We start from the raw sequence: 25,595 nt of genomic DNA on the forward strand, positions 1-25,595 counted from the left end.
ATTGAAAACATCCGAGGGACTTTTAAAAATGGCATTATTGAGAAACCATCTTAATTTAATCTTTTATCACAAACTAGCCGACTTGGTGTGCTTAGCAAAACCTTTCCGAAAATTTGTATATGAAAATAATTTTTTCCATTATGTTTACTAAGAGAATAATTGATGAAAAATTCTTAATTTTCTAAAAAAAATCCAAAAAAATTCTCTATTTATGAAATAAGATATTATTTTAAGATTTTTTTTTAAGAATTCTCGTTCACAAATAATTTAAAATTGTATTGGATATCGTTATATTTGTGTAATTTGCCAATAATTGCACAGCTAAGCACATGAGTTTGGTTGTTATGTTGTATTTTAGTCATTTCAAACGAATTCTTTCGATTTTTTTTCGATTGTATTCATTCAGGTTTAGTCGACTTGATCCAAAAGTTCAAATGTTCCAATAATGTGGCATACAAATTTAAAAAAGAATATTAAAAAAAGGTTTTCTGTGCCCATTAGTTGTTCGATTTCTTGTTTTTCTTGTTGTTCGATTTCTTCAAATAGTTGCACATCTTAAAAGCCTTCTTTAGGCTCAATCAACATGTGAAATTGGCATGGAATCTTATTATGCGAACTTCTAGCTTAAATGCAATCCAATTTGAAGACGGCCCCTTTTAAAAGCGTCGTCCATAAAAACCATCCGATGCACAATAGGAAAATTTGAACCCGAAATCTCAAAAAATCGAACCCGTCGTTTTAAAAGCCTGGCATTTAATTTATCTTACATGAAAATATTCCAAATGGAGTGTTGTTTGACCTTATTTACCCAGTAATGGGATTTTTTTTCTTTATATGTCTCAGCAGCATGAAATTAAATAGCTTAACTCTATTATTGGGGATAAGAGGGGGGTAGGACAGGGCATCAAACGAGCGAAAAACTGATATACAATGGATTGTGAGTTCAAACCAGCCGGAGTATCTCGGCAAATTTGGAATCTTGAGTAGGCTGCTAAAGTACTCTTTAAGGTTCTTTATTTGTTTCGAACAGTTGGAAGGGAGTGAGATGAGTCAAACCTGTCCCAAGCCAGTGGTAACGGACCCCTTGGTTGTGCTGCACTTATTGTTGATAAGTTAAGCATGAACAATATTTGAATGTGGATCGAGACTTCCCGTACCGACTCCGGTCGAAAGACCTATAAGCCCTACAGCAAAAAATTTCTAAAAGTATACGCAATCTAAAACGTGTGGCGTCTATTTTTTTCCTAGTGTAATTAAAAAACGATGTAATTTCAAACTTTTTTTTTGTCTATTTAATCGATTTAAAATAAAAAAAGTGTAAAACTAAATTCTTTGCAATAAATTTACACTGCCTGATCTAGAAAGCAACGATGGGATATAATTTTACATCAAAATCTATGTAAAACATGACAGATCCATTGTTTTCCTTTCTTTTGCGGCTTAAGTTCATTAGTTTTCACTCGAGATGATGATTTGTAGCATCATCCTATAATTAAGTGAAAAGTCTGTCGAAAATAGGAACCCAAGTCTCAGCCCATGTCGTAAGATCTTAAAGGATCGTACCCTCAGCACTCGGCAAATAACTTCGAGGATCACCGCACGAGCAATATTTGCCGAAACTGTTGTTTGCTGATAGCGATGAGTCTGGTGGTGGTGATCAGTGGACTGTTGGAATCAATAATCATAAAAGACCGAGAAAGTCACGAAGTTCCGGCCAGATGAAGGTAAATGAAGTGAAATACAAAAAAAAAAACTAAAGTTGTCGAAACTAAACAGTTTTTCTTTTTTTTTTACAGTGACGTGGATCCGGATTGTCCGAAAAGGAAATCCTCTCAACAATCCGACTGGTGACGCTAACCATCTTCGTCAACGTTTGATGCAACTTCCGGCGCATTATGTGGTGAACGTTTTTATTTTCCTTTTAATGATTTGTTGAAAATAAATTGTGTAATAAAAATAATCATTGTATTTTTCAATTTCTCATAAGGCTTTTTATTCTTGAAACCTGAATAATTACTAAATTTGGCAAATATCCAGAATGAATTCTTAAATTTTTCATCTCAGTGTATTTTTACACGACAATAAGCAGTTTCATCTTCGTGCATCGCTTTCGATCTAAATTTACACGCCGTGATCGAATTTTAGATCAAAAACAATGTTCCGTTTTCGTGCATCGTTTCCGATCTAAAATTACACGAATTATTTTGCTGTGCACTTATGGGTCAAACATACATACATACATACATGTCTTAGCAGCATGAAATTTCAAGTCATTCAAATTCCATCAAACGTACTAAAAGGCTCTTTAACACTTAAAATATTTTCAAAGAAACTATGTACCGATTAAAAGATAACTAATAGGACGCCCCTCTTTTCCCCTATGAAGGAAGTTTTATAATATTATTGCTTTATGTCTAACATGCTATGCACTCAACAACGCTCAAAGTTTCAGATCGTTTGACTGATTCATGCTCAAGATATGCAGTTTTTATGAGAATTAAGCATTTCAAAAAAATAATATGTTAACTACCTTTTACAGGAATGAGGATTATTTGTAATAAATGTAACTCCTGTAAAAATGCATCAATCTCATGAAATACTCACACCAAATTGAAATGTCTCCTAACCACATTTCAGCTGCGAAACTTTTTCCTTAAGATTCATTTTCACGCCATAATGACTGTTATTTTCTAGTTGATAAGGGTGAAATAACAATCCGTTCAGTTATCTCCGGTCTAACATGACGACCGGTTTGAATTTATCAAAAAAAATTGCATGAGATAAATAGTATTTCAGGATTTCCAACTCGGGGTTTAGATTTACTTTTTGAAGTTTTTGCTTACACAATGTTTTCATTAAAATCAAGGTGTGACATGTTCTTCAGGATTGGTCGTGGGGATGCAACAGTTCATCTTGTTATTTGGAAAAACAATGGTTTTGCAGAACAATCGTTAGATTTTTTGCACCAAAATTTTTTTGATCGTCGCTATGAAAGACTTTGAAATGAATCTTGTAAAAAGTAGTTCCTCAAAGCCAAAGTAATTTAAGTGCCTTAAGACCAAGTCCACCGGGAGTTGCTATTTCGGTCGGTATTTTAGATGGTTTGATTGATTGCGTTTTTATCTATTTACTACTTTTCGCACCCAGCATTGATGCCATCCAGGTTGGTATTTGTGTTTGTTTATTTTCTAATAGCGACTACCGGCTGCGTTGCTACCGGATTGCTACATAAACGCATCCTGTAACAACCTACTGCTCGAATGCTATTTCTCGAATCAAGTTAGCAACTGTTGGTGCGATGATGGGTTGATAAATATGTTGCTGAATGTACTCGATTCGAGGTTGAGCAACCATTGGTGGGCCTGGTCTAAGCGAAATAAATTCGTAAACATTATATTGTACAACTTTCTTTGAATTGTAAGAAAAAAGATGAACGCTGTCACGATTGATAAAAAAAATCTGTTTTCAAATTTTTCACCATTTTGGTCGGATTTGCCCGGATATTGTCTGGATTTGGAGATTATTGTTTAGAAATTCCAAGTCCAGAAATTTCAAGGTTTTTCTGATACAATTGTTATAACTCTAAATCAAATGTTCAGCTTTCTCACTTCATCGCCCATCGTAGAGATTAATATTTCATTATTGAATTGGCAAAAGATTGCATTCGAACAATAAAGCTTCTTTGAACGATTAGTCTCAGCCATTTGAGTTGAGGACACAAAGCGCACTAAACGTGTTTCTTTTCAATAATGACCGGATTTTCCCTGGCATGTTTACATAAAAACCCTGGCAAAGTCGGGGCATCGGATTTAAAAATTTTCATCTGAGAAATATCCTGGCAAATCCGACCAAAGACCAAGTATTTTCAACAAAGTGGCATTTAATTTCAACTTTACAATTCCAAAAAAAAAAAACTATTTGCAATTTCATTTCAATAGAACAAGCTACAAAAAATCGTAATTTGTCTCAAAAATAATAAATTATGTAAAACAGATTCAAGTTTTTGGTTAACATTCTGCCGATAGGATGGACAACATCCAGGCTTTTTCGCTTGACATCCGGGCGGTCGGACCGGAACGGGCTTCCGAATAAACTCGGATGAAACCGGACAATCTGGAAAATCACCTTTAATACGTTCGTCGCCAAGCGTCACTCACTCAAAAAATGTCCAACTTTGAAAGGCCAAAACATCAACAGGAAAAATCGTTTAAGCTAAAAATTTCGGCTAGTGAACAGAGAAGAAGATTTTTTTTTAATTCAATATAATATATTTAAGGCCAATTTACTTATTACAAGTTTTTCTGAGCCGAGGGTCATATTTTTTACTAATACTAGGGAGGGGTTGGGAGGGATTTGGGGGAGTGGATGGGAGTTGGGAGGGTGAAGGGGTATTTGAGGGGATCACTTTCCTAGATAGGGTGTTGAGATTATCATTTGTCTTATCCGACGAATCTTCTGGCGATGATTCCGTGGTAGAACGTTTCTGAGGAGGAGAAGCGGTGTTTGATCGTACAGCTGGTGTAGGCCTTTTCTGGTGAGGTATCTGCTGCTGTTGCTGATGCTGCTGGAGTTGTTGTTGTTCTTTCGGTTTTGGCTGAGTTGTTACGATTTTATCGATACCTTTTGTTTTCATTGGAGTATGGATGGATTTCAAAATACTCGCGTATGTGCTGCTGTTGTTCATCTGCAGTATGATTTTTCGAGCCTCGGCGGTTGAGATATTTTTTTCTGTGCTAAGCTTAAGTGCTGCAGTTTCGGATGTCCAGATTGGGCATGTGCGACTTATCGGCGTGTGTCCTTCTTCATTGCAGTTACCACAGTAGGGAATCTTCTTGCATTGTTGACTATCATAACTAGGGGAGCTGCAACGGTTATTAGCTATAGGAGAGGTACACTTGCTCTTCGGATGACCATATTTGAGACACGTTCGGCATAATAAAGGCAACGGGTAATATGGATGAGTTCGAACTCGGAGAAGCCCAAAGTTGATAAATTCGGGAATTATCGTGCTACTGATTGTTAAGATTAGGGTATTAGTGCCTACGATTTCGTTGGATATCTTCTTCGTGATTCTTCTTACTTCAATGATGTTTTGAGATGCTAGCTCGGATAACAATGCGTCGTCTGCCATACCTTCGACCTCCGGACACGTCACAACGAATCGGCGCTGGTTCAATCTAGGGTGATGCTCGATCTTGACAGGGGTACCATCATCTAACTTCGTCAACTTGGCTAATTCTGTTCTTAAATTTTTGTTGCGGATCTTTAGCACGTACCATCCTTGGGTTTTCTCGTAGAACGCACCTTCCACCTTTCCGTAACGTTCGACGGATCGACCAACGATGAAAGGATTTTTCGGGAGCACATGTCCATCAGCTGCTTTTAGAACCATTTAAAACATACGCCCGTGTAGGTTCTGCAAATCCATCCATTCTGGTAACGTACGATCGGGGTGGTCCCCCGGTGATGGACTCATCACAGCACTAAAACTTTTCACCACTAATCACAAAAGATTTTTTTTGCCTTTGTCTTGCGAGAATGAAAAAAAAACATCCGATCTCACTCGAGGCTGAGGAAAAACTGAGAGAAGAAGATAGTTACAATCCGAGTTAATTTTGAATAAAAATATATCTTCATAGTGATGTTTAGACTTTTCAAATTTAGACGTATTTTGCGTCACCCACTATTGGCGACGAATGTGTTAAAATGGGCTTGTTATATAGCGCAGTTGGCAAGTCAGTTGCCTTCTCAGCCGATGTCCGCTAGTTCGAGCCCAGGAGTAAACATCAAACACGGTTTAATCGGATAAGTTTTTCAATAACAATCCGCCAACTGTAACGTTGACATCAGTCGCGAATGTCCTAAAGATTGTAGAACGACTATAATCGAAAAAAAAAATCTAACAAACAAACCTTTAAAGTGTCTTTTAGTTGAAGTTGAATTGTTGAAAATCAACATTGAGTGCAAAATAGATGAAAATTCTGAGCGAAAAACGGTGAGTTGGAGCACAGAAATTCCCAAAATTAAAAGTTTAACGTAGTTATCTAATTATTGAATGAAATAAACATGTCATATTAAGAGACCATTCGAGCGTTTATCAGTTGGATGTAATCAATTAATTATCATCTTATCAAGCGTATTTGTTATGCGGTCAAGTAGGATAATAAATGGATGTACAACAATGGGGCGCGGGAGTATTGAGCCGACAAATAACATGATCCTATATTTATTATAGTCCTGAATGGATCGAAATTTTATTTTCAAAATCGTGGTGTTTAAATTGTCCGAAAAAAAAACGATTCGTAAAGAAAACCGATACGATATTTTTGGTTCTGACGTAAAACCTCATTTGCCGTTAAATGAATCTTAAGGTTTTAGTTTAAAATTAGCGCAAAAACGGCGCTAAAAAGACAATTAAAAGCAAAGTTGACTTAAGACGCATATTTTACAGCATAAAATATCGTTCAAAAGCCTTATTTCATCGGAAAACATTCCAATTAACTTTATCCAGTATTATTTTTGGAAAAAAAATCGCAAGATGGCTTAAATATTGACAATTTAAGTCATTCTGTGCAACGATGGGGCAGAGGACAACGATTGGCAAATTACCCTACACTTTTTCAAAACGATTATTGAAACCATCTTAGGCTCCAAATATTCTCATAGTTACACTAAATTTCACATTGATCGGTTCACTATTTTCAGAGTCAATTAGAAACGGAAATACACACAGACACTCACTTATTTTACTTAAACAGATGAGCTAAAATTTGCTATGAAAATTAAATAAAAAAGGTATATGGTAAATGGATTGATCAATCAAAAAGTATTTGGAAATGGTTGCCTCATAGAAAAAGAGAATCATATTTTTATTTACTTCTTTGCACAATTTATCAAAAAATTATTCGAGAAAAACTGTTCAACTATTTTGATTCTTGATTTAGCTAATAAGTATTTGTAGATGATCTAGATATATTCTATGCATTACAATTTCAATTAGTACTTTGTGAAGACACTCAGCTTATTACGGACAAATTGTCCACACATATCATGCAAAATTTTGATTAAAACTATTGTTACAATTTTTTTTATATAAAATTATGTTTTTTTACTTACCAAAAAAAATTTTTTATCATTATTCATTGAGTAAGTTCTTAAATACAAAATTTCAAGTGGGTTTCGACTTTCAAATAGCCTCATAGTTAGACGTTTTCGTACACTAACAGAAGCTTGTTCCAATGCAAAATAATAATTTCGTTTAATTATTAATTTTTTTTTCTTAAGTTATCATAGTTGAACATTTTAAGACATTTGTTCATCCAATGCATTTAAAAAAACATTTCTTTACTATTTTAGTGATTATTTTGAGGAGCCACTTATGGGTTAGTATGATAACTTTGTTTTGTGAATAACAATAGATTTTTTATCATTTCACTACCATTTTGGGTAATGGCACAATTTCAGATCCAATTTAAACAGTGTATAAACTTTGGTGGATCTATTGAAAAGCTTTGCAGAGAAAACGGTCGCATTTGGAGTCAGTCTTCTTTGTATTTCATCCAGCCATTCATCCTGTCAATCGATATAAAAGAATGAGTTATTTGCAGATTCCACAGCTCATTAGCTCCTCAAGTAAATTTTTAATTTTTTTTTCTCCTTGTTTATCTCCGGGAAATACAGGCGAGACTTGACAATAAAAATTTTTGGTTGGAAACCTATCAGATGACCGCTTAAAAGTTCGTTTTGCTTTCAATTACGATCTTTTTTAAAATAGCTCTCCACAAGCAGTCCAATTATTTTGTGAACGATTTTCCACCGTATACTTATAATTTTAACGAAGGGTAGCTTTGCTACCCTGAAGAAATTTAGTCAAGCCAATTTATAAGCCAGCTACAAACCAGTTAGAAGAAAATGACTTTTTTATCACTTCCTCATTCATATTTACGGATTGAGCTTGAAAAAACCTCTCACATTCCTCCCACTTCAATCTTCACTTTTATTCAAATTTAAGCTCACTATTGGGCCCTCTAGGACTTCTTAAACGATTTACCATGTGAACTTTGGTCGAATAGTTGATTAACAGTTGTTTTTCAGTCTCCCACTGAGACTTTTCTGGATTTCTCTCGATTCTACCCAAAAAAATTTTTCAATGAACTTCAGTATTGGATGATATCTTAAAAATCACTTGACAGATTATTACCAAATTTCTTGTACGTATATATTACATTACTAGGTACCTGCACTGAATTTCATCAATTTTAGTAGATGAATTCAAAAGTTAATCACGAAAGAAAGGGTTTCACTTATTCGAATACACTCCTTACTTAAATTTTTGTAACAATTAATTTTTGAATTCACCGTCAGATTATACATTAGAAACATTGATTGGTAAATGAAGTTCGCTTTTTTTTATTTTGTAAGCTATTGTAATGCACCCAGACACCGTACATAAAATACCAACGATATGCGAAAATATCTTAGATTCAATTATCTCACCACAGTAAACTCGTATCCCGTAACAATCTTTTACAAACATGTTCCTTATTTTTTACCAATAAATTCTGCAACTCTGATTTAAATTGCATGCAGGAGGAATGTGTTAGAACACAAAGAGAGAGAGTATGTTGATTTTTCATACATTTCGTTGTTTGTTATCTTAAAATACAACTTCTGTGATTTTTTCAGCGAAAAAAAAAATTTGTGTTCTGGAGGGATAATTTATTTATTTTCTATTAGGGACGAATGCCTACTGTAGAGTTAAAATCCCTTAAAAAAATATTTTCTATTGTCCAACAGTGGCTCCATAGAGTAGTGAGGTTTAGTTTGAGCAACTTGTTTAACCTTTAGAATAACACATTATAAAATCTACAAAATATTTGCTTATGAGGTCGGTTTCATCGACATTGATCAAACGATTTTTTTTATAAATGCATTGAGATAGTGTAAAAAGTAAAAATGTTGGGTTTATCTTGAGTGAGAAGTCTAAAACGCAGAGCAAAACATTTTACTTTTAAAGATGGGGGAGCATTTTTTTTCCTGTTAGGGAGAGTGTCCACTGTGACCTATTGTTGAACTATTGTGGTTTTATTCGCGTTACTAATTTTACATTGCTATGCTACTTGACACCCCTGCACTATTGGTTGAAGTTACAGTTGAGCACACACATACCTTGATAGGATATTCAATACAATCTAAGTTCTCTTGAAAAGATCCATCCACATAGATGTGCTGCATCATTGACGTCCAAGGTATACCCGGCTAGCATTTTTTTAATGCTAAAACTGATAACATTCATCATACTATGTGTGCCAGGTTATTTTTCACGACCGGGATTCGATCTCATGAACATTGGCTTAGAAAACAAGGATGCTATCCTTTAGGCCACGATCTGCTGGCATGGGGAGCAATCCATAAACTAGCTTTTGTTTTTGGAACATCGGCTTTTTATGATTGATGGATACTTACCTTAAATAATTTTTTCATCTTTTGTTCGATAGTGGCTTCATAGAGTAATGAGGTGTAGTCTGAGCCTTCATTGCCTTTATTAATGCTTTACAATACATGGTAATCCCTTAAATTGCTTAACCATTTTAATCAAAATAAAAGAAAAATTCTCTCATGCGTATGCTTTACTATACATTTCTGGCACTCTCATAACAAAAAGAAAATCATGTTTCCAAGGCATCATTGGCATTCAACCAACTTTTCACGGCCCCAAGTGAGAGTTTCGAGCATTACATATATCCCAAAAGCTTAACTTGTGATTTATACTTTTTCATTATTTATTTAAGACCACTCGCATCTTCCCTCCTCAAACTGCCGGGCTGGCTAGTATGATGAGGCCAAACCACAACAAGCTGCTAGCAGTCAAGCCAAGAAAAGGCTGTCAGCCGCTACTGATGCCACAAACATCCGGAACGTTCTCGTCTCTGGGCGCCAGGGAAACTGGGAACTGGGAGAAATTTATGATGCCGAAACACTGCGTGAGACATGACCAATATGATGGGGCACCTATTTATTCGTTGGCTCGCCGGTAAACAACGATTCTGCTCTCGATATGGCTTACGCCATCATCTTCAGCAGAATCCACAAACCAAGGCCAGCTTGCTCCGGGGAAGCTAAAACTTTCGAGTTCCGGTAATTTTCCCCGAATGGGAGCTTACGTTTGTGACTTAAAATAATAACTTTTAATGGGAAATTCAGTACTTTCAGTTGGATTACATTTTAAATATCTGTTTATTTCGATATTGGGTTCACAGTTTACCTAAAATTTTTAATTTCAGTTTTTAATACATACTGATTTGTTCAAATTGATGGGTAGCCCTAATTTTTCAAGTGTAGTGCTAAAGGAAAATCCCGAAAAATTAAAAATTTCAAACTTTGTTTTAAAATGAAAAATATCCCCCGGAAAAAATCATATAAAAAAACTCACTCCAAGAATCGCAACTTTGTAAGATGAATTATTTATTCAGCCCAAAACCGTCACCTGGCCCAGATTTGCCTTACAATTGCGTTCGATTGGTGCTTCAAAATGTTTGCTTTTTTGATGATGAAGTTTTTGAATAAGCAATCAGTAACAAAAACAGTTGTTGCAACTTGTACTGCGTTAAGATCAATTTCGGTTTGAACACATGATTATTGGTTCTGAGACTTGACAATTTGTTAAACTTTTTCGAACAACTGAATTTGAAAAAAACTTTTGTTAAAAGTAAATTCAACTGTTGAATAATATCGTTGCCATCAATTTTCAACTTTGTAAACATTTTATTTTTGATGCTCAGACAATCACAGAAAGCCATCGGTTGAAAAACACCCAGAACACCAATAAAACAGAACCGAAACAATTTACAAACGTGGCTGTGTAAAATAAAAATGAAACAACAGCAAAAGATTCCGTAAAAAAGCAAAGCGGTACATAATTTGCATCCAGGGAAGGACTTCACTTCTCTTCGGAACATTTTTCAAACACCAAGCGCGGAATAGGTCTCACAGTCACCGATAAGGTAAACTCGAAGCCACATTTTCCGGGAAATGGTTCGTACCTTTAGCTGTTTCCTTAAAAAAAAAGGGAAACTCCAAAAACGGGGAGTGAGTCGAGAAAGAAAGAGCAAGCACGAAAAAAAAACACACAGCAACGATATTAAACTTTTTGTCACTAATGGATTTCCGCGCCGAAGTTTCGCATCAATCTGTATTTCATTAGAAAGTCTGGGTTCCGCACTTGAATACAAGTTTCTGCCGGCCGAGCGCTCGCGCGCCCGAGGGAAGTGGATGAAGATGGCGGCACTGTAGGGCGGTTACTCAAATGGAAGTTGAAATCAGATACATAACTTTGATTATAAGACAGACACTTTATGGCAGTGAATTAAATTTCGGCACGCGGAGGGCAAAATGTAAGTGAACGAACGGTTTTGGGGCCTGGCTGCGCCTAGCCATCCATGGCTGGATGATTTATCGAGTAAGTTGATATCTACATATGATCGTTGAGCGGAGTTATTGAATATTGAGTACAGTTCATCAGAATATTCATTCGGATTTTCAGAATAATTCTCTTGAAACCGCTTACGGTAACGAATAACTTTGAATTTTCAGATTTTCAAGTTGAAAAGAAGTATATCATCGTTCTTCAAGTTGAGGGTTCAAAACCATACCCAATAATGAATGAGTAATTTATAAACATTCCTTTTCTTGACATTTAAACGAAGTAATACTCGTTATTAATAACGGAATTTTGTAAAACATATTAAAGAATATTTTTTATAAAAAAACTTCGGTATTGGAAAATAACCATGTACAGAAATTTTCTCTCCTGGAAAATTTGTAGCATTTTTCCTTTTCTGGGTTCTCTTGGAAATCCAAGATATCTTCAATGTTTCATTGTTTTTTTTTTAAATCACTGTAGGGGAAAGGTTTCCTAAATGGGCCTATCGGGTTAAATGACCCTACGACTGTTTGATGAAATGGCTGACTAGACAGCTTATCCGACCAATGCATTTTGAGGGTGATACGCTTTGAACATAAGGCAAGACAGAATTTTATGAATTTACTAACAAAAAAAAATCATACAAGGTTTTGATACATTTTGATGTAATATTTAGACTTTTAAAAATTATACTCAAAGAAGCTTAAAACAAAAACTAGGATGATTTTTGTTTCTTACTCAAATGAACTTAAGAAATCAAACATATTTCAGCTTTTGTGGAGGTTTAATAATGATTATATAGTGGAATAAGAGAGTGTTTTTGTATGCCCCCATCCTGTTTGTAAAATGCCTCCATCATAAAATAACAGATTAAATAGAATAAATAAATTATTTTTATCATTGGACCTTCAAATCTAAGCTCTGAATATTTTCTTAAGAGAGAATTGAAGATCTAAAAACAGATTTGATAAAGTTTTTCTCATGGATGAACTGCCTCCATAGTATGGCAACCCTAACTTTTGTTTTATTCCATAAAATTATAATTAACATAGATTTTTATAAAACTTCAGTTTTGTCGTACGGAAATTATTACTTTCTAACAGTTTCAATGAAATCATACGGAAATATTGCCCAAGAAATAGAAATTTTGTTCAAAACATAAATAGGCGCATTTAGCCCGCACGGTTTGAGGTTCGGCATTTTAGACAACAGTTATGATAAAATCATTTTCTTGGAAACAGAAGTAAATTTTAACATAAAAATTACTCCAATGTATAGAAAACAGATGCCTGCACACGTGTATATAGTTTTTGTACACATATTTGATGTGATATTTGATTAAATCAGTGTTCTGCTTAATAGGCGCATATAGCCCGCTCCTCCCCTATCTGTTTTCACTTTAAACGGATGTGTTTAGAATGAAGTTTTGTTAACTTATTTTGATTTTCGCTGAAATAATATTTAAAATATTTCATTTAAAAGAAGTATTGGGTTTTTTTTATGTAAATGATTAGGTGCTTAAGATTAAAATGAAGAACGTCAAAAATTTCATTGACATCTTAGCTAAGCATTCCGATTGCCCGGATTTGAAAATTTTTAGACAAATCCGGTCCATCCTAGATACTTGTATATCATGGAAAATTTCACATTATTCGGAAAATTAAACAGAAACCCTCAAAGATTTCATTTCGGCGGCCGAAAATGAATTTTGAGAGTCATTTTCATCAGAACAAACAATTTATTGCTGGCCTAAAAACGCAATTTGAACGCCATTGGTGTGCTTTGACGAAGAATGTTTTTCCCTCTCCACTTGATTTTGTTGGATTCATACTTCAAATTTGCTCAGATTTGCTTGGGCAATGAGGCGGCAAAAATGTATTTTTGCTCATTATGAACTCTGGTATGTGCTTAGAAAATTGGAACATTAACTCATCAGAATGTGTTGTGAAGTTTTGAAACAATACTAACTTAAATCAAATTATCTCGGAAACGCGTGTGAATTTTTCAGCTACAGTTCACAAAAAATATTTTAGAGATCAAAACTAATTAACTCATGGTTTTTTGTTCATTTTTTTGTGTTTCGATTATAGTCGTTTTACCATTTGTTTTTTGTTCATGATTATCCAGTTTTGTATGATGAATTGTAGAATATGTATAAAAAAATAAAGAATATAATTTTCTTGAAAAGGTAGTTTTTGAAAAAATTCTGTTGTTTTTGTAGATATCGAAATTCTTTCAAAATTAAAAAAAAACATCTCACACATATACTTATGACTATTGCGTACATCTTTCAAGGATATAATGGCTAGCATCTTACCAATGCTAACACTTCAAGCCCAATGAAAGAGTACTATGTGTGCCGTGACCGAGACTCGATCTCATGACCTCTGGCTTAGAAAACTTATACGCTATTCTCTAGGCCATGTTCGGCGACATCGCGGCCTGCGGGCCACATGTGTTCCACGAGACACTTTTGTGCGGCCCGCGAAGCCTTTTTCAAATTTTTATTCCTTAACTTTTATCAAAATTTATATGACTTGCTATGTTAGATTGTTAATTTTTTTCTGGCTTTTAAGAATCTGTTATGTTCTGTGGATAAATGCAATATTGTTTAGTTTTCCTAGTTATTTAACTTAAGGTTGCCAGATTACCCGATTTTATCCGGTTTGTCCGGATATTTAATACAATATTTGGGAACAGTCCAGACCGGCCCGGTTGCCCGTATTCAGTTTAAAAAACGGGGTTTTCATCGTTTGTAGGAAAATTCTAGGCTCCGAGGATAAGTTTCAATCCTGAAAAATATGACAGAAAGTCAATAAGCGATTCAATGTACAACGCTAAGAAGACGGTGATTTGTTTAAACATATATTTTTTGAATCTCACTGTTTTGTTTACTATTATCACTGTAGTTAGCTCCAGCATATTTTTAAATCAAAGTACCATCGGTTTTAACAAGAAAGTTTTAAGAACAAATGTACAAGTAAAAATTGAGAAAATTTAAAAATGACAAAGATTTAATGATGTATCTTTTCAATATCAGGTATTTAAAAAGTTGTTTTGAAGTTCAGTTTTTAAACATGTGAATAAATTTTATCTTTCCTTTTTCAGATTTGTTTTCGAAAAAAAATTGAAGTTATAAAAATAACGTGAAGCTCAGCTAATTAGCCGTTGGTTAAAAAAAGTTGCTCACCCCTGTTTTGCATAATATATACTATTTTTTCAATATATTTAATAATAACATTTTTTTATCGTTACTTTGAATGATGCAAGTATATGCAGCTATTTTTTCCTGTATTTGGTTAATTAGACACTTAGCTATGTTCAAGAGTCAAACAAGTTTTGGGCAAATATCTGTACACTTTTCGGTCTTCTTCACTCAATTATAACAATTTTTAAATGTGCTTCATTGAACGTTTCAAATTACAGTTCTGTAAAATTTCAAAAGTTTCTGATTTTGCAACGATGCAAATAAGCATTCTTTCTGAAGATTTATCAAAAATTTGCTAAGGGGGGCGTTGAGCTCAACAATTCAGCAAAAGGAAGCGGTGAAGGAAAAAAGATTAAAAAACAATGGTCTTCATCATCAGCACAAGGTTTAGCTCTTTTTTTTGGGTTTGGGAATTCGCGGGATTTGTGAAATTTCATTTGTTTTGTGTTATGTTATGCAAGAAACGCCCTCCCAAATTCCTTCAATGTTCATGGATTTTATCGACTTTTATCAGCGAGTTTTAAATTTCATCAATATGTTCATTCAAGCATCAATTTTTTGAAAGATTTTGTTTCTATTATCTTTAGTTACCTTTTTCATCAACCATACTTATTTTCGAAAAAAATGTTAATTGTCCTCCAGGGCCAAAAATTATCGAAGAACTTTATTTATTCTTGATTTCCTGCAAATGCTGAGGATAAACTTAAAAATGATTTATTTCCATTTTTACATTATTTTCTTCTGTTGGAGATGATCCTCGATACTATTATCTCCTTTTTCGGTTAACCCCAAGAAAAGTGCACCGAAGAATGTTTTGTTGAAATCTGTGGCCATGCCATATTAAGCTATTTTTATCAATGGTCTTTATTTTTTCGTCAAAACCATGTAGGAAATATTCTCCACCGTACTTGTGTAAATTTGATCCATAATCAAAACATTTAATCTGGGTGTGTGTGTTTGTGTGTGTGTATTTGAAAAAGAATATTACTTTGGAAATGTTTTTTAATCGATGTTTGTTAACGGATTGGACGAAAACATATTGAATTGAAAATTCTACATGAAGGCTATAAATACTTTTTTTATTATTATTAGGTATCAATGATGAAAGTGTCAAGATGGATAATTTGAGCATAAAAATAAATTTTTGGTAAAATCAATTACGTAAAATTACGTACAATTTTTGAAAATTAGTGTACACTTCCCACTTTTATCACAAATTGGGTACAATTTTTCTTTAGTTTTTATTAGATGATTGCTGTAATTTTTTTCAGGTTTGTATTAAACTCCACGTCCACGTTTGGTTTGAATTTCTTCAGCAAACCATAACCAGAGGTCAATTCAATACCATCCAACTGTTTGCTCTTAAAAACCATTTTAAAATGAAAATCAGTATTGGAATTTAATTTTTTTTTTGCATATCTTGATTACTTTTTATGATTTGTAACATTATAGTGTGAACCTTTGTATAGTTGTACATTGTACATCTTATCAAAATTTCATTGTGTTCTATTTTTTCTTAGTTCTGATATCTCGTTCAAAAGTAGTTACTAAGCAATTAAGCATGAGAGGAGGAAGTTAAGATTACCATACGTTTCCTATTTATTAAATTTATTTTTGCAATGGTATAATTCTCAAGGAATAACAAAGCATGATATCATTCTTATATAAAAAAAATAAATAACAAAGCTTGATATCATTCTTATTAAAAAAATTAAATCCAATTAAGGTACAAAAAAGACCTTCTCGTGGTAAATATGCAAAGAAAATTATTTGTTAAGTTGTTTTGTGTACGTCTAAATTTTTAGAATTACATCGTTGAATATTATTTTCCTTGAGTTATGTAACACTCTTTAATGTTTGTATAAATATTCAAACAAAATTACGGGGGGAATTAGGGTTGCCAGAACTTTTCCCGCATTTATCCGGGCTATTTTATCTGAAGACTTGACGACGCATTCCTACTTTAGGTGCTTTGAATGAATAATAAAATTGATGTCAATTTTGTGCCATGATTTTATTTGATACGAATAAAAACTAAAATTTGCTAAAAAACTGCTTTAAACTTTTTAAATTATCTCTCCGTTGTGTTTTTCTTTGCATGAAGACAAACACAACACACAAGAAATGCATGCCACTCGGATGAACCCTGCAAGAGTAATTCGTGTTCGCACATATTTTTGCCTCCATTTTTATGTTTAATAAGAAAAAACTAGAGCAACCTTTTAATGCCTATGTTTCAATGATTGGTTTAGTAGTTTTTATTGTCCTGAATTCAAATCTATTGTCAGATTTGGTTTACAACTTCTTTTTTTTTGTTGATGTGGAGTTTATCGGTTTAAAATTGAACCAGTTTTGAGTAAAATCAATCATTGATAATCTATGTGAAAGGAAAAAAACCGATTCTGAATATGTTTAATTTCCTTGTTTCAACCAAGTTGAAATATTTTGATGATGAATGATAAAAAAAACTTGAATTCTCAAACTTGAAAAGCTAAGTATTTTTGAAATTACTGAAGAAAATTTTTGAAACAGAGATTTCATTTCATTCAACAAAGTTGTTGAAATCTGCAAAACGATCTGATTTTTGCTTATAAAAATATCCTAAGTTCAGTAAAGTTGATACTTCTTCAAAAATTCGTTCAGAATTCTGAACCATTATGAATTTTTTATAACTTTTTTCCGACGAAGTCGAAATTACTTTCGATCTAGGGGAATGTTGATAAAAACGTACGTTAAAAAAAATTATAATGTTTAAAAGTTTTGTCAGATTTTTTTTTTTATTTCCGGGTACCAGGAAAATCAATCAAACCCTTTATAGTGTGGGGTTCAGTAGTTAAGAAAACAACAAACACAAAATAATATAGAATCTAAAATTAGTCTCTTGTAGAATGTTTCATATCAGCATAAAATTTGAATGATATGAAAGTTAAATTCATTTTTTTATCTAAGTGATGAGTAAAAATGTAATAAATCAACTTTTTAAAGGTACATTTCTTAATAAAAACTAATTTTGAGAAGAGGTAGGTTTTTTTTTTGTGTCAAGATAAGTGTTCCAATACAAAAGGCTGATTAAGTTGCGAATCGAAATTAAAAATTAAAAATAAATTTCCATTCCTCAACGTCATAGATTTTCGTAGGCTGAAAAGTCTCAGGCCTAAAGTGATAAGGTATTAAATAACTCACGGAGGTGAGCAAATTTACTGACATGTTTACTAACATTTATTTTTAAACACCTTTGGGATCAAGTAATTTCATTACTGCGATAAATTCATTTCGTAAAATGGAAATTTTACTTAGAAAAAAATCCATGGGGGGGGGGATTAAGCCCTAAATCTCTCATCCCCACCGCACGCAAGGCCTTGAAAGAAATAGGGGAGAGGCGAGCTATATGCGCATATTAAGGAAAGCACTCATTTTTTCCCATATTCCAATAGATAGGAGTCTGAAAACTAGATACACATGAGCGGACATCTGTTTTATATATGTTAGAGGAATTTTTCAGATAAAATCTCTAACAGTTTTTGTGGAAATAATTTTATAATAAAAGAAGTCAAAATAGCCGATTTCCGTAACTGGTAGGATAAATGCGCATATTTTTGTTTTTTGCAACTGCTGAAACATTATCTTCAAATTCGATGTATTAAAATCCATTTAAGAGTAGTGTTTGACTTTGTAGAATATTATTTCATTAGTTATTTATCAAGTTCTGAGTTATTCTTTTTAGGGGTTTGCCTTATTACAGAACGAATAACGAGAGTTTTCGTTAAAGACTTGAACTTGATTTGAAAAACGTTTATTATTTTTATGCTATTGTAGCAATTTTGCCCCATTCCAAAGGAAGGAAATTTTCGATAAATACAAAAATGTAACTTGGAAGATGAAAAACATAATTGTGGTTAAATATGTGAGAAGGGAACATCTAGAACGTACATATGTCAGTAAAAATGAGCAATAGTTCCGTTACTGGGAAAAAAAATAACTTGATGAAAATGGTTTTGGGCACAGCTTTTTTTAAATTGTATTGTAATTTTTATCGAAATACTTCGAAGATCATAAATAAGGAGAACCCTTTCATTCCAGATTTTTTAATAAAATTGTTGAAGACGTACATCACTCTCAGGAACATGCTCAAAAAAACTGGAAGGTTATCTCTTTAAAAATCACAACTAAAGTTTCCCTTCCAATCTGTATATTCTTTCATTGTGAATATTTCCTTCAAAACAAAAATATAATAGGTCTTTTTGTAAAGGAAATTTTTCGATGGCTTTCGTTCCATTCTGACCGAAGCCCGACCATTTTTTTTTTCAAATCTTCAAACATACGGCTAATGATTCGTTCAGCTATGTAATCTTCTCAGCTAATTTAACAAAAATTGGCATAAGACTTTTACGATTTTCCCTAGATATAACTTGAAAGCTTGTTTTCTTTTTCAACTATCACAAAGAAAAAGCGAAAAAAAATATCAAAATCCCGAACATACTGTTTCAACAGTTTGTTGATATTGAAAAATTATAATCCTTGTTTATCGGAATTCTCTGAAATGTGTAAAGCCCATGGTATAGATTATAGATACTTGCTGCTGCATGTGAAATGCAAATCCGATTCTCAAGTGTTCGTACACCGTTCGTAAAAGCCTTCAACAGCACGTTTGTACGTAAGTAAACAGAAAAATGCTTGAGAGATAGGAGGCAAAAAAAATCTAGCCGATATAATTGGAAAAACCCATCCACCACCACCATGGAAGAAGCGAGCAAGCAAGCATCGTTGCTGCAATTGATGGGAAAATTTTCCACTTACTTTTTCACCGGAATCTTTCCACTTTTGTCGACTTGCAGGCACAGCTTGGTGTACGCCTTCTGGAGAAACATGATGGCCGGTCCGTTTAGCTGCGTCAGGTTGTAGGCCATCCGGATCAGTTCATCGCACCAGAGCTGGAAGAAAAAAAAATCGGAAAAGAAACTGAGAAAGGACCATAGCGAAAAAAAACGGTGACGACGGTGATGATAGTGATGATGATAGGTTTCATAACGCAGATCGCCCTGGAGGAAAAGTTTGCGGGAAACAGTTCGTCCCACCAGTTGGAAGGCTTGATAGTTTCACGGCCAGAGAACGAAGTTATAATTGTTGTTTTGATTTCCAGCGATTACACGATTTCCTACCCATCGTTTCTATCTCTTGTTATTCTTGTTAATTAACAGTTGTAATTTTGTAGGGTTCTAAGGCTGTGCTATCACAACCCAAAAGTTTAAATGACTTCCCAGCTGGCAATCAATTAATGAACAAAGTTTCAACCATAATGAGTCTTTTAAAGTTTAATGGCTACAAGGTAGTGTTTCTTAAAAATTAACTTCCTCAGAGCCTAAAGTCTGCCTCAAAGTAGGATAAACGATTTCCCAAAGAGCTACTTGCTCCGAAGCTGCTGTAATTTAACACCTTCGCACGAATACTTAGAAATCAGTCGAAGCGACGCCTTTTGCAGAGTGATAAGTAGAACACAATCCAACCGGGGCGGGAGGCATCAACTAACACACGTCCTACCACAAGGCTTACTTATTTACAGCTTTGCATACAACATTTCAGAAGCTTCCTACTTTGAGAATGGAGTTTTGAAGTTGAGCCGGTATGCTGCCAAAAGTTGTCACACCCCACTCTTCCAGGAATGACTAATTTATTGGTGTGTTTTGAGCGCTTCTAACTGGAATAATTACACATGCTCATCTTATATTGCTGATGGATGATCGAGTTGGTTCGTGTTTGTGTTTTTAAATTCCAAAAATAGCCAGTTTTTTGTTTCAATACGTTCTTATAAAAAGTATGGGAGACAAGAGAATAACAATCATCCGGGGCGAAATGGGCACCCCCCTTTTCAAGGAAATATTAATTTTCCTACTAAATTTTTCACAAAGAACAGTTTTCCAGTTCCGATTGTATTGATTTTTCAGCAAAAAAATCTCCTTATCATCTTTACAGAAATATTGATTAAAAAACCAACTCTAAAGTGACGAAAATATAATTTCTGAGAAATAAACTCTTAGGATCGTTGAATCATCTTGATCTTTATAATGTTCGCACTGCAACATGATTTTTTTTCTTATAAAATCTGATACTGATTCTGTTTATTATTCTTCATTCGATTAAGGAAGTTTAAAAAAACTTGATTTCATTTAACAAATTTATTTAAAACCTTGTTGAAAAACGATAAGATAAAACACTCCGCGAAGATTGCGTGTTCAAGTCCTGTCAATGGGTTGTTGTATCTTTTTCGAGAAATTCATTATATTTACGGCTTATGTTCTTCTGTTTCTTAGACCCTCATGTTTCTCCAAAATTTTGCATCACCATAAAAATTTGAAAATTTTCAGGTACGAAATGTATACCAAGACATTATCATATGATTTGATTTTATTTTAATTCAATTTAGTAATCAATCAGGAAAAGTAAATAAAAATAAAACTTCTAAAACTTTTTTCTCAGAGCTCAAAATTACTTGAAGTAATGCAGAAAGTTGACAATTGGTTTAAACTTTTGTTTAAAAATGTTTTTTTTTCCCAAATTTTCTAAAGTTATTACAATAAAAAAAAACTGATGGAAATATTGCATATTTAGGATCTGGGCACTTAAATTAGTCAAAATCGCCTTTTGAGTTCATTGCACCTCAGAAAAATGTAAATTTGATATCCTTGTGTAATTTCTCAAAACCTTTTAAAATAATATGTTGAGCATTTTGAAGATCAAGAAAAACGAAATAAAATTGAGACTGAAATTGGTTTCTTGAAAAATATTTGCAATTGTTATGAAATAAACAATTTTTTTATTATTAAAAATTTTGAGTATTAGAAAGAGGATATTAGACTTAAGATTTGTTTTCTGCTTTTTCTGTTGACCACTGTGAGAGGTGAAATCAGTTTTAGACTTCAAATGGTTCGTTTCAAACTCTGTTCTTGTTCAGTTACAATTATTAATAAAAACTTTTTCTTAACACGAGGTAACTACGGTGAAAATATTATTTGGAAAAAATCTCCATAAACTATCCTCCGGTAGCACGGCCTTGCAAAGTTGCATACCAAAAATGTTTATAGTAACAAAACTTTAAAGTCTTGAATATACGAACGACAGATAAAAAATATGTGAAATCGTCGAATATTTTAGAATTTTTTTTGTTCAGTGCAGTACTGTTGCTAAAAATTCTGCCTCAAATATACCTATAATTCCACCTCCAAGAAAATTCATTATTGGAGTAACAAGAGTCTGATTTGTGGGTGTAAGTAACGATTATGGCGATTGATAGCACTTTTTCAGATAAGCTCAACGTTTTCCTCGGTTTTCCATGCAAAATGATAATTTCTTCATGTATCGAATGTATTGGCGTCTGAATGTATAGAAAAATTAAATTGTAAATATTCAAGCCCAACTAGAAAATTTACACACTGTTTTACATATTTTTTTACATTTTTTAAATTTTTTTTGCTATTTTCCATACAAAACCTGAAATCAAAACCTGAGTACCTTAATTTAATTGAAAACAAACTGTGAATATTTGGATGAAAATATTTACTAAGAAGAATAATTTTTCAACTTTTAAAAAGTTCTGATATACATAAGGGTGGCCCTGTGCTTATTGGAGGTTTTTCAAAGCTTCCATTTTGCTACTCTCATTTAATTTATCAAATAATCAATTTCAAAAACTGTTTTAGTTAATTTCTTAGAATTATAAAAGTTGTTTAATTTTAGGCTTGATAGGCATTTTTCTTGTTTATACAGTGTTACAGTCGTCTAAAACGTTGGTGCTACGATACAACTTTCCGTTTTATGAAATTTCAGTCGGTCGGACTTGCAACATTTTCTCTTTCGAGATTTTGAACACTTTCTGACTTACAATTCCAACAGAAACTAGCTTCACAGAATGTTGAGGGTGCCCTGGCCGAAGCCTGCAGACTGTGTGTGGATTTTAAAACTGTTGAAAATAAGCCCTTTTCTCAGGACTTTGGTTGAATAGACACTTGGTTTTTGTTGAGGAAATCTGAGCTGACAGATTTTATGGTTATGAAAAATCTATACCTTTCTGTTTTTGCTATTATCTGAACTTGAATCTATTTTTGATCTGTGATTTGAACTTTGAAAAAACTTAATGACAAGTGTAGTTGCAATTTTTTTTTGTACAGATTTTAAAATTTTTGTTCCTCAAGTTTGACCATCTTTAAATTTTGATTTTTCACTATAATTTTAAATTTAACCATTTAAATTTGCACGTGTTTACATTAACTTGTTGACTTGAGGCAAACAGAGCACCTTTGATTGAAGCACGATGAGAATTTTCTGCCGGAGAATCTAGCAACAAATTCAACTCGATGAAGTGAACTCAATTATAGAGCTACAGCTTGACTAGTTTACATCTGACGATTTGTCATTTTGGTAAGGTGTTGAAGAGATAATCAGTAGACTCGAGTTCGATTCCCAGTCGAGGTAATTTTTTTTTTCATCATGATCGATTATTTTTAATGTTGCATTGTACGTCTAGTAGCATCATCCGCCAAACAAAGGACCAGAAACATAAAGTATGAGTGAACTATTTGTATTACATCATTTTGTTATTGCTTTGTTTGATGGATCTTCGACTCACTGTTAAGTGCAAAATACATCGATCATAAATGGAAAATGAAAAAAAAAATGCGTAACGAACAGGAATCGAGCTCGAGCCCTTTGATTATCTCTCGGACAATAGACCAAATCGTAAGATGAAACGAGTAAAGATGTAGCTTTTCAATTCAGTTGTCTTCATCGAGTTGAATTTGCTGCTAGATTCTACCGCAGAAAATGCTCATCGTGCCCCGATTAATGGTGCTTAAATGCCTCAGGATTAGCTTAGCTTAGCTTAGCTTGTTTGATGCTTAAATGCCTCAGGATTGAAATACAAAAAATGCATTTTTAAAGGCTTTTTTCTACTTTTTCAAGTTTCAACCCGTTAGGAAATAACTTTTGAAGTATCTGAACACGAAAGAATGAAATAAGCGTCATTCTTAAGGTGGCCATTATGCCCTTATTTCTTCTTTATGTGACTTTCAGTTCACATGATTAAAAAATCTCATCAATTTAGCTTAGCTAGCTTAGCTGGATTGACTACTCACATCCACCTTGAACTATGGAACCCAAAATGCTTCATCATGAATCTCTACTTGCAATAGTAAGACTTATTTATTTATCAATAAGTGATTCCATTATTGCTTCCACATTACTTTTAAAGCATTTCGAACTCCATTGTCGCATGAATAAAAATATCTCATCAATTTGCATTAAAACTTTTTTTTTAAATTTTTATCTTTTATTGCGATCCATTTTTTTCAAAAACTTACATACAAAGAAGCCATTTTATCGTATTCACTGCGGATTTGCTATGGTTTATTAGCAGCGATCATATGATCATTTAGCCCAATAGGCGCATAAATATTTCCGCGTCTTCTCTACTCCATCTAAATATGAGTATTAAAATCGAGGCCTATCCAGGATTGAATCTTCTAGAATACGTGGGTGTAGCTTTTTTTTTGTATTATTGTACATACAGTGGTCCAGGACAAAAATTTATCGTGGCACAATTTATTACGAAAATACTATAAGAGATAGACAAATGGTGTCTTCCGCAAAAATACTCATCACACCATGCGCTTCAATAATCTTTAAAAACTATGACGTGTCATTTTTGCAAGATTAATTCATAAAAACTTTTTCCAGTGAACAGATAGAGCAACATTGTTTATAGAAAGCTATGGCCAACAGTTAAGACAACATTGCCCAAGACACCACATAAATATGACGATTCATAAGCTAATTTTGATTTTTTGAATGTTTAAATATTATGGTGTATCGAAAATAACAGTATTTTGGCTCTTACTTTTAGGAATGAATTCATTCAAGAAGAATGTTTTCTAAGCATTTACATGAAATTGAAATGCGCACATTTTTTTCAGAGAGCAAATTTGTTTCTGGAGACGTTCGTTAGTCATAAGCGATTTTTTTTTAATTTTGTACTTTTTAAACTGTCATATCTTGGATTGATGCAAACCAAAAAAATATTTTATAACGGCATTATATAGTTGAAATTTAAAATATTTTATTGTGAAATTGTAAAAGATAGTTTATTTTTTAAACTCGAGAAAAGATTCCAAAGTTTGATTATTTTAGATACAAAACATCTCCACTTTTCGAGCAAATGTCAAATTTTCCTCGTTTTGTTGTTGCCTGAGTTCATGGCAAAGGTTAAACTAACAACTTTTTCTCAATTTTAGTAAAATAAGAAAAAATTAAAAATATCTAAAATGACAAAAAAAAATCAGATATTAACATTATTTTTTTAGAAATTTGCCTAATGTTCTTATTTGCGTTTTAAAGCATCTTAATGTAATCAGACAATAAAAAACGATGAAAAAATTTGATTTTTGCTCGAAAAATGAGATGTTCTCAACGGGTCATAAATATTTTTGAAAATTAACAAATTTTGGAATATTTTTCTCGCGACTAAAAAATAACCTATTTCCCAAAATTTCGTAATGAAATATTTGTTATTTGAACTTAATAATGCCGTCATAAAATGTTTTTAGGTTTGCATCAATCCGAGGTATGACATTTTGAAAAGTTTTTGCTAAAAATCCCTTATAACTAACGAACGTCTCCAGATACAAATTTGCTTTCTGGCGAAAAAAATATGCGCAATTAAATTTCATTTAAACGCTTAGAAAACATATTTCTGGTATAAATTTCAAAATTCATTTCTTCCTAAAAAGGGCTTGTGATATAGCTCAATTGGCAAGTCCAAGAGAAAACATCGAACACAGTTGTACCGGATAAGTTTTTCAATAATGATCCGCCAATAATCGAAACAAAGAAAAAATCTTCCTAAAAACAATCTGTATATAATCATTCTTGTACGAAGGGAAAGTTTACGAGACTCTTTGTTCTAGCAAAACTCAAGAA

General features: G+C 33.1%; 1 protein-coding gene across 3 annotated transcripts in view; it reads right to left on the minus strand.

Annotated features, from left to right (window-relative positions):
• Positions 1-25,595, minus strand: part of LOC129743736 (1-phosphatidylinositol 4,5-bisphosphate phosphodiesterase classes I and II) — a 373,988-nt gene that overhangs the window by 105,260 nt on the left and 243,133 nt on the right. For all 3 annotated transcript variants that reach the window (XM_055735865.1, XM_055735864.1, XM_055735863.1), the window contains exon 4: positions 19,428-19,561. In XM_055735865.1, the coding sequence (XP_055591840.1) occupies positions 19,428-19,561 (134 nt within the window). The remainder of the gene's footprint in view (positions 1-19,427; positions 19,562-25,595) is intronic.

This window comes from Uranotaenia lowii, chromosome 2, assembly GCF_029784155.1.
Source record: "Uranotaenia lowii strain MFRU-FL chromosome 2, ASM2978415v1, whole genome shotgun sequence".
Lineage (NCBI taxonomy): Eukaryota > Metazoa > Arthropoda > Insecta > Diptera > Culicidae > Uranotaenia > Uranotaenia lowii.